This window comes from Rissa tridactyla, chromosome Z, assembly GCF_028500815.1.
Source record: "Rissa tridactyla isolate bRisTri1 chromosome Z, bRisTri1.patW.cur.20221130, whole genome shotgun sequence".
In the NCBI taxonomy this organism is placed as follows: domain Eukaryota; kingdom Metazoa; phylum Chordata; class Aves; order Charadriiformes; family Laridae; genus Rissa; species Rissa tridactyla.
The window spans coordinates 40,523,657-40,534,190 of NC_071497.1; the positions used below are offsets into that span (position 1 = coordinate 40,523,657).

General features: G+C 37.2%; 1 protein-coding gene across 1 annotated transcript in view; it reads left to right on the forward strand.

Moving 5' to 3' along the window:
• CNTNAP4 (contactin associated protein family member 4) overlaps positions 1-7,494 on the forward strand; it is a 241,172-nt gene extending 233,678 nt beyond the window's left edge. Inside the window, exons 22-24 of the mRNA XM_054186786.1 lie at positions 2,728-2,946; positions 3,317-3,388; positions 7,301-7,494. Of these exons, the coding sequence (XP_054042761.1) occupies positions 2,728-2,946; positions 3,317-3,388; positions 7,301-7,494 (485 nt within the window). The remainder of the gene's footprint in view (positions 1-2,727; positions 2,947-3,316; positions 3,389-7,300) is intronic.
• Positions 7,495-10,534: the final 3,040 nt, after the last annotated feature.

Below are 10,534 nucleotides of genomic sequence, written 5' to 3' on the forward strand. Positions count from 1 at the left end.
TTGACCTTGAGACCTTTCACCATCTTGGTCGCCCTCCTCTGGACACACTTTAATAGTTTCATGTCCTTCTTGTATTGAGGCACACCAAAATGCACACAATACTCAAGGTGAGGCTTCACCAGTGCAGTGTAGAGTGGGGCAATCACCTGCCTCAACTGGCTGGCTATGCTGTGCTTGAGGGATCGCAGGACATGGTTGGCCCTTTTGGCTGCCAGGGCACACTGTTGACTCACATTCAACTCACCATCAACCCAAACCCCCAGATCTCTTTCTGGGGGGCTGCTCTCCAGTCTTTCATCCCTTGTTTGTACATATAACCAGGATTACCCCATCCAAGGTGGAGAATCCGGCACTTGCTCTTGTTAAATTTCATATGGTTGATGATTGCCCAGCTCTCTAGTCTATCTAGATCTCTCTGTAGGGCCTCTCTACCCTCCAGGGAGTTCACAGCTCCTCCTCATTATTGATTACTGATTAAATTGTTGGCAAATTTCCTTAATGTACATTTGATTCCTGTGTCAAGGTCATTCATAAAAACATTAAAGCACAGTGGCCCTAAAATTGAGCCCTGGAGAACCCCACTGGTGACTGGCCACCAGCCTGATGCATCCCCATTTACTATAACACTTTGAGCCCAACCCGTCACACATCAGTCAATAGTTCACCCAACATATTATGGACTTGTCTAATTTTGAAACAAGATAAGATTGTCCAGGAATATGAAAAATCTTGAAGTCTTCAACATCATAAAGGCAGAAAGATCAAAGCTAGTCTTTTGATTCAAGAGATTGATCTTAAACTGTTCTGCTAGGAGCTGGACCTCTGATGACTTTCAGTACTACTTCACAGAGGAAAGATGGTTGAAGCAGAATTTAAGAAAGAGGGTTATAGAGTTTGTGTTTTGCTTTTGTGGTTTTTTGTTTTGTTTTGTTTTGTTTTTTGAAGTAGGCAATATAGGTGGAGTAATTTTGTCTTCGATGAAAAAATTTGAGTACACTTAGCAAATGAATCGCTGTAAAAATAAAGAATTTATAACTGCAGTTTACTACAAAATACAGTCTCCAGTAAACAACTTGTGGTTTTTTGTGTGTGTGTCATTTTCAGTCAGCTTAAGCACTAAACTTAAGCACTAAATTTAGCACTGATTTAAGCACTAAAGTGGAAAAGGGTTTTTCTTCCCTAAATCTTATCACTTCTACAAGCAAGATTGCCTGACCTAATAAAAAATTTTACTTTATCCCAGCAGTAGTTTGTAATTAATAACTCAAGTGAACTCTAAGGATTTTCAATACCTGATTTCCTTTCATATTATACACATACAATGTTAAAGAAATGGTTTTTATAGGAAACTAGAAAATAATAGAAAACACTTAACTCTTGAGGTTTTCAATCCTACTTATAATTATAGATATATATTCTATCACAAAGGGGTTTGGACATTTTTTTCTTGCCACCTCAGGTGTCTCTTTTTCTTAAGAGATCCAGGTCTAGTAGATCCTTCAGTGCAGTGAGACAATCATCAGATGCAGTGTATGATACAGAAAGTACAAAGGCAGTTAAACATCTGACACTTTATGTAATCCACCAGTGTAGGTGAGCAGGCTTTTGGCTGACATCAATCTAATAGTATATCATCGCAAAAAGAAGAGAGTAGTTGAGGAAAATGCTGTTGTGTTACTTTGCAACATTCTACCAAAACACATTAGCCCAGTTTTCACTATTAACCTAATTGTATTGTGGAGTGCATTGTACAATGGTATTTAAAATTGCTATGGTAGCCATTGTACAGATCACAAGTTCATTCATGGGTTTAGAATAAGTAGGAGGTGGAAATGAATGAGACAAAATTCCCATTGCATTAGCACAAAAGTTGAAAACTTACTTCCCTTAAGAGTCCTCTTTGAATAATTAGTACTTCCAGAGCTTTTGTTTAAATTATAACTGTCAAAGTAAATAAACTGTTTTCCATCTCCAGAGTAGTGCATTACTGGGCATTACCTGGTGAATAAATAGAGAGCTCTGACAGGGTACATATATTCAGAAAGGCAGCTCAAAAGAAAATAGGTAGTCAGGGGCTGGGGTGTTTCGTTTGTGGGTTTTTTTTCCTTAGTGGGAAAGATAATGGTATCATGTTTCAAATGTATAGTAAATTGGAACAACATTCATTTTTTAGAACTCCACAGAAAATATCTTGACGGATTTCCAGGGTCTGAGGTCTTCAGAGAGCTTTGTTTTGACAGACTTGATGATGATGGGATGGAGTAGATATATGAATCTGTTGAAATAATATGATCTAATAATGTTCATATTTATGAGAAGAAATCTAATAAAATATGTATTTTTCATGAATGCATGCTTCATTCTTATCTTTATGCAGAATGAAAGTGTTGCATTTTAATTTAAATACTTCAGTTACATTTGAATCTTTTTGGTTTGAAACTTGCTATAGTAAGTTAAAAGCATTTTCCTCAACAGACTAGCAACTGTCATCTGTTAAACAATAAAAAAGGCTGAATGTATCTGACTGTCTTTAATGAAAAGACAGACAAGAAAGGGATTCAGTGAATCTACATATGTTCCTGTAACTCAAATATACTCAGAGGAACACAGGCTAATTATTCATTTATTCTTCTGTCACCAGGTTAATTATTCATTTATTCTTCTGTCACTTCTTTTTTTTTACATTTGCACTATGATTAATTGTGTTCTGTTCCTTTGGATTAACAGAAAACAGTGATATAGATGAGGAGACTATGAAGGCAAACTCTCAGGGGTTTATTGGATGTCTCTCTTCAGTGCAGTTCAACCACATTGCTCCTTTGAAGGCTGCACTGCACCACAGCAGCTCAGCCCCCATCATTGTAAAGGGACGCTTCACTGAATCCAACTGTGGTACTTTAACTGGCGCTGACTCAACATCAAGTGAAACAACTCATTCATTTGCAGGTAAGCATATGGTTATCACTTGTTCTGATCTCTGAAGCAAAATCTAGAGTACTCATGACCTGAATCACAACTGTCTTGTTTGTTTGTTTGTTTTTTTCCACGTGAGTTAACATCTCAGGAGTAGTTTCAAAAATAATTCTCTTTTATGTGTACTTACTTCCTTTTCTCTAGCTTTTCTCTTTTCCTTTAATTGTTTACATTTTTTCTCTTTATCTCTACAAAGTATCATCTACATCACTGTTCTTCTTTGCATGCTTACGGACCCATGCTACTGCCACTGTACGATACTGTACATGAGCTGTAACCATGTGAGGACTTCTTGAAAACCCGTCTTCTATTTGTCTGTCACTTTCTTTTTTTCCTGCTGCAGATTACTCTGGACCAATAGATGAGGGAGAGCCCTTAGCTAATGCAATCAGAAGTGATTCTGCAATTATCGGAGGTAATAGGGACTATAACAATTCTACAGGAACCTTTTTTTCTCATAACTGTGAGTCTTTCAGTGTTGAAGTGAAGCCAGTTTACTTTTGTGTGTATAAGGAAACTAGTAAAAAGGTTTCATTTTATTATAAGTGGTAGATAAAAATCAAGCATTATTTTAAAATGCAATCAATGGCTCTCATATTTTCATATTGCATATATTTATGCCATCAGTGTTTCTATATATTGGAACAGTCTGCTGAAGCAAAAGATACTGAGAACAGGCTTCCAACCTGCCTAATGCTAGTGTTTAGGACTTAAAAAAGGACTTGGATATGTTGTGATAAATAGCATATAATTAAGAAAGAAAAATCATTGCTCCTTGACTGTGTCAAAAAAATATTACTTTTTTGCTACATAGTCAAGTAGAAAATTTTCTTTAATTGATCTGAGCAACACGAATTTTTCATGAGAAAATGGCATCTAACTGCTTGAATCAATCCTTTGACAGATTAAGGCAAGTTTCATTCTGGTTCCACGTTTGGAAAGCAATGTACTTTTAGACGGACTATCATTTGCATTGATTAAGACCTTAAAATAAAATGCATGTTTAATTAATAAGTCAAGATGGATCTTAAGCCAAGATCCTTCTCTGTTGTAGTGGGTAAGCCTATGAGTTCTGTCTCTTTAGCATGAATGAAAGGTACTCAAGTGAGCCTTAATAGGGATTGGGGACCCACAGGAGAATTTCAATTCCTGTCATCAGTAATGTGTCAGTTGCGATTTTTTATTTCAAGGAATAGTATTGTCTCCTGTGACAATCTTCCCCTGTGACAATATCTGGTGGTATTTCTTCTCTTGGAAGGAGGTTAGGGAAGGAAACTTGTTTTCACTCATGAAGATGGTATTTTAGCAGTATAATTCACTGTTTCAATTTCCATTAGTTACTTCAACAGAAAGAGAGCAGGGGGACGGAAAGGTCATGCCCTTCATCTTTTAAATTCTGAATAGGTTTCCTTTCTAAGGGTTTTAAAAGCCTCAGCAGAGAAATGACATAGTGGGACTTAGCACAATAAAGGTGCCATGGCTTCTCACTGAGGTTAAAAGCATCTAGGTCTATGGAAGGTGGAGGTAAGGTAAGAACCTGCAGGCATCTGTGTGTCTGCCATTTAAATAATGGTAGCTGCTATGGTCAGTGCCAGCCAACAGCATGCTGCATGGTCAGTGACCTTTAACACTGTAGTGCTAAAGATACTAAAATAAGAGGTAATAAAACCTATAAACTTCCTTGCTTGTAAAGTGATACTTAGGTCTGCATATTTTTATACACACAAACTTTGAGAATTTTACCAATGAATTCGGTGAGGTCAGAATTTAAAAATGTGGTTTATGAATTCTTCTGCATGTCTAATTTTGTCCAAAATTACTTTGTTGTTCAAAAGATGAATATTATTTTACATAAGTATCTGTACATAGAGATCATTTTGTGTACTAGGTAATTTGGTGTGGGAGGGGATTTTTAGGTATACTAACAACAAAATAATTTTTGAACTTCAAACTCCAATAGTAACAGAATTTTTAAGATAATAATAATCTCACAATTCTGTTATTAAAAACATTTGAGAATATGCATTCACAATTTTCTAGTGCTTAACTATGGTTGTTTAAAACTCAAAATAAAGCAAGCTGTATAACACTCAGTAAAAGTTTAATGTAAGTACCCTTAAATGAGTATAATTGGGAATTGTACCAATTCATCTACCTCAGACAAGGCAAGTTTGTAGACAAGCCCTTACAGGAGGCAGGTACTGTGACTATGAAACAAAGGAATGACTGTTCTGTTTAATCTAAATAAGAACAAGATTTACTCCAGTTATAGAATCTATTCCAGAGAAGAAGATACCACACAGAAAAGTGTATATTACTACCATTAAGAATGGCTGCTTATATTTGAGAATGAAAAAGTTACAATTCTGTATGGTCTGTTTTTATTTACACCTCTAAGGGACTATGTATTTTTATTTTTCTTGCAGTAGTGGCCAAGTTATGCAGCAGATTATTCCTTCATCTAGTACAGCTGAGCCACTGCATTACAACTGTTTCCCATACTGTTTAGTGCTTTTTTCCTCCACACAACCTAGTCTTCGACAAGCACTTTCTGCTTCCCCTCTGTTTCATTTCTCCTCAAATTCCTTTCCTGCCCAGCCTCTGAGTCATGAACTAGAGGGCCAGAGACCATCATGAGAGGATGAATGAGGAAGACAGGAGATGAGCTGGAAGTCTATAAGGTCATGCTTATCTCTGTGGGAAGTATCTCTTTCCTTACTGTTCCTGATCTGCTGCGCTAGGAGCAGCATGCCCTGGTAACAGTTCTATAAATCTTAATTAGTTGCCTTTAAAACTAAGTGCCCATTCCATTTAGTCTCTTATGTGTTAGTTATGTGGCACATATGGTACCTGATGAGTCCTCTATATAAAGCTTATGCTCCTGCCCCTTTTCTTTTGAACTGATCAGCTAGAACACCATAAGCAGGTGGCTGTATTGATGATGATGTTACCCTATCACATAGGGCTGTTAAAGCTGTTGGAAAAGGAAGTTTGCTCACTACCATCTGTGCAGGCAGGGACCTTTACTTATAACACAAGGCCACGTAGCCAAGTAAAGCAAAAACACACCTGTGATGTCAGAATAAGTGCCACAAATGGGAAGGGAAGGCAAGGCAAGGCAAGACAAGGCAAGGCAAGGCAAGGAGTCAAACCTATGTTATTTCACTCTGAACATGAAGTAAGCCTTGACTTTAGTATTTTAGTATTTTAACCATTGTCTATTCATTAAAATGATGCAGTTACAGAAATGTGAGCCCTAGCTAATGTAGATCATGAAAACCTCTTCAACCCATTATTATGTACCAAAGGCAGCGAAACAGAGTTGGGATTTTCTTTGATGAGACAGAATAAACATTAGAATTTCTGTCCCATTTGACCTGACAACAGGTGGCTGTATACACACTGGTCAGTTTCCACTGAAGTCCCTATGATGAACCGTTTTACATTTTCTTTTATAAATTCTCCTCATTAGCAGCATTGTTTAGTTAGAACCAGTCATCTGTGATTCTATGATCTGTGGTTTGAAGTAATTTGTACGGAGTATTGGATATGAATGGGACTAATTCTGTGAATGGGACTGCAAAGGGTCTGAGGGTTGGACTTTGTGGTGTACACAGGGAGAGCTGGTAGAGGACTTGGTTTGGAATTCCAGATTAATACTTTTGTCCTCAGCTGTTCTGCTCTGCTTTTGCTCTCCAGACTCCTTCCCCAGGCCTGGAGCAGTGATAGGAGAGCTGATAGGAAGGTGAAAGCTGATGATGGGACATGTGTCCTCTTCCCTGATGGTGGCATGTGGCATGAGAAAGGGTCCTCAACTACATGAGTGACTAAGAAAAGGGAAAGTACTTTGCCCAGTATTCATAGGAGTTCAGGAAAACCAGAAAGTCATAGTAGTCCCCTTTGTGCCCTTCCATTGTCTAGCAGGAAAGTCCCTGAAGAACAACACCTCAGATCTTCAGTGGCTTGAGTTCCAAGCCTGGCAGAGAGCTTGGGGCTGATGGTACAGGAGGAAAAGACACCCTTGCATCTACAGTACCTTAAGGCCCCTACTGGTCTTTCATTCAAAACTTTCAAAAATGATACTATTCTATGGAATAATTTTTAATTTTTTTTTTATTACTAGTGTGCAAAATTTCAAAACAATCACCATGAAGCTTATACTACAATGCTTCTTCTGATTTGAAAGCAGCTATGGCTTCTTATTTCTCGGGCTTCCCTGTAACTCCCTCCATTATGTGATGGAGTCATTTCTTCTTTGTTCTACTCTCTGTCACATGAGTTACTTGTCTATCCTTTCTTCTGACTTTTTTCTGTTTTCTTCTCCTAGGTGTGATAGCAGTCCTGATATTCATCCTACTTTGCATCACTGCCGTAGCCGTACGAGTTTATAAAAAAAAAGGCATATACTCAAAAAATGAGGCAAAAGGATCTGAAAATGAAGACAGTGCTGAATCTGCACTGAAAAGTGAGCTCAGCATGCAAAACACAGCCAATGAAAATCAAAAGGAATACTTCTTCTGATTGGCGTTGATGGTTTAATTTAATATAATAATGTGACAGTCTGACTTTCTTGCTAAGCTGGGGGCTCTCAATGGACAAAAAAAGCTCTTGCCATCTACAGTAAATGCAACAGATTTGAGACTTATTATACTTCATCTGCTCAGTCTCAGTGATTGCTATAGGGGGGCTCTTTAAATTACATGCATTCCTTAGCTATTATACCGTAAATGCATTTTATGTAACAGTGAATTAGATATTGTAACCAATTTCATTGTTGGTAGTTTCCGACTGTTCTGATGTGATCTTCTACAGCTGAAGTTTAACGTACATACTAAATATGATTTTTGAATGGGAAAATTGCTAAGAAATTATTCCTGACCTTTTATTTAAAATCTGATTCTGGAATTTTGTTCAAAGTGAAAGGTGGGTTCTAATACTTTCTGTTACTGAAGAAATTCTACTGTGTTGCATTATAGTGATCCCTCTTACTTCCTCAAACTGAAAATGTCTTCTGAACTGCTGTTGGCTGGTGTCAGCATGTGCTTGTGAGCCATGGAGTTTTGTGTCCAAAACAAACTGTACTTCTTTCCCCTGGGATGTGACCAATGTCATCACTATCCTTTCTTTTTGGCAAGCCTAGCAGGACTTAGAACTGAAGGGTGCACAATGTGTTGGAATGCTGTAAAATCACTTTTGCAGTAGGTTTTCACTTATGGTCAAGTGACGGCACCACAAGATTCATGAGCATTCTAGGCATTTTAAATAAAATTGGGATCACAAAAGCCAAGAAGGTTGCTTGGAAAGATCAAGTAAAATATTAGCAATAGTTAAATTATCATGAGTAAAAACACCAAAAGATGATCAAGGTTATTGTCGCTGGAAATTAGTAATGCTTCTTCTGCCTGGAAATTAGTAATGCTTCTTCTGTCAAGAAGTAATGCTCTATGCACTGTCTAGGACGTATTGTATCTATCATCTGCTACAGACCTCATGACTAATTTGTTCTAAATTATAGAAACTATTTATGATTATTATGACAATAGAATTAGGACATTTAGAGACTAGTGCAGTGACTGCTACTTGAACACTTTTATTCTTCACCTTTAATAATACCTTCTATACCTCTGCATGCTAAGGTCTGATTACACCACTCAAATTAAACAGGTCCTTACTATCCTGACAGAGTAAATGAGAGCTGTCTATGATGCATAAACAAACTACCAGGTAACAAGGGTAGGTTTAAGTGTCTAAGCAGAAGATTGTAAGGTTGCTTTAGACACCATAGGGTATTTGAAATACCCATGTGGCCTGGTGGGAATGTCATAAATTCTACAGAAGATAAGTGTCTTTTGGAAGACACATCTGAGAATTGGTTAAAATACTCCAAGTCATCAAAAGTGGCACTAGATGCCAATATTGAGATAACTGACCTCCACACAAAGGATTTTTTGTTTTTCTCCAGGCAGAAGACTGTGTTCCTAGATCTTGTATCTGAGAAAAGATGTGCCCTTGTAAACTTGAGCTTAAAATTTAAACAGCTTTCAGAATTGATTTTTTATCTTCTCCCATTGAAAGCAATGATAACAGTCATTGCTTTTCTCCTCTTTCAGTGAGGAGAATCAAAGCTAGACCCTAGACTGTGAAGTTTGGAAAATGTTTGTCATAGATGCCCAAGAATGTTATAAAGACATGGAAACAAGACATGGTGTGCCAAAACCTTTAATATGTAAATTTCTTTACATAAATGGTAGTTGTAAATATAAATATCCAGCAGATATCATAGTTTAAAGCTTATTCCATTAATCCTTAATTTCTATTTTCAGAATTCTACACTTCCTTTTCTGCTTCCTCCTGTGCTGCTTTACTTCATTTTTAGGAACAAATTATTTCCTGGTACCTGGAGGCTCTGCAATCAGAAATTATTCAGATTAAGATGCACTGCTTTCTTCTTGTTTGCATTTTTGCAATTCTGCATGAATGGCTGGTAGGTTAAACAGGCTGCTGACCTAGGAACAAGAAATGGGTATCCATGTCGTGTATATGTTAGTGTATTCATTGACACAGTTTGGTCAATGACAATAGGTAACCTTTAAAAAGGACAGAACATGGAGGGGAAATGATAGTGTTCCGGATAAGTGATATGGATAAGAATACCCTATTTTGTGGATGGGGAATGGAGGATCATGAGAAGAAGACCCTGAATTGTTACATTTGCTACTTCGGACCCTCTCAGTCTAGCTAATTACTTTAAAGTGAAAATTATGACTCCTTTTCATGGGTCTGAAATAAATTGCATTGAATTCAAGAAGAGTCCTTCCATGGACTTCTCTGTAACTCAAAACCCTCTGCATCTTAAGAGGCTTTCCCTTCCCATGATAGATATGTTAGTGTCCACCTTTTTGTGTCACTGATATCAACAAATTTATCAGCAGTGATGAGACGCCGCCAACTCCACTTTTATCAACGTGGGATGTAGCAACCATGTGGGACAAAACTTGTACGACAGTGTTGATTGTAATGCATTAGATCACCAAAATGGACATTTTGATTGAATGGTAAAAGACAGACTATTCATTTGAGAGTTACCCATATACTAACCTAATAAAACCTAAAGGGTACCCACACCAGGACAAGTTGGAAGTATGGAAACCTAACTTCTCAATCAACTCGCTTTTACTTCTATTTCCTTGTTGATTTTTATTGTGTGTCTTGATAGAGAGAAAGGTCTCTTCCCTTAATTTTTTTTTCCTTACAAATCAATACTTATTTTCTTTCCCTATTCCTTAGAATTTTTAAAAGCAACAGGAAGGGAAAAGCTGAGTAAAACCCCTATTTCACAGATTAATTGAAAAAGAGGCAGGAGGGTATAAACGCCTGTGTGAATGGCACATTATTTAATTCAAAGACCTTTTTAAGAATTTTTTTTTATGTGAAGGATTCTAAGGGAAAAAATAGAAATGGATTTTGTTGAATGCACATCTATCTGCAGATTTGTATCATACGATAAAGACATCGCTCTGAAGATGCAAACATCCATTTTCATCTGTTGGAAGAGTGATCA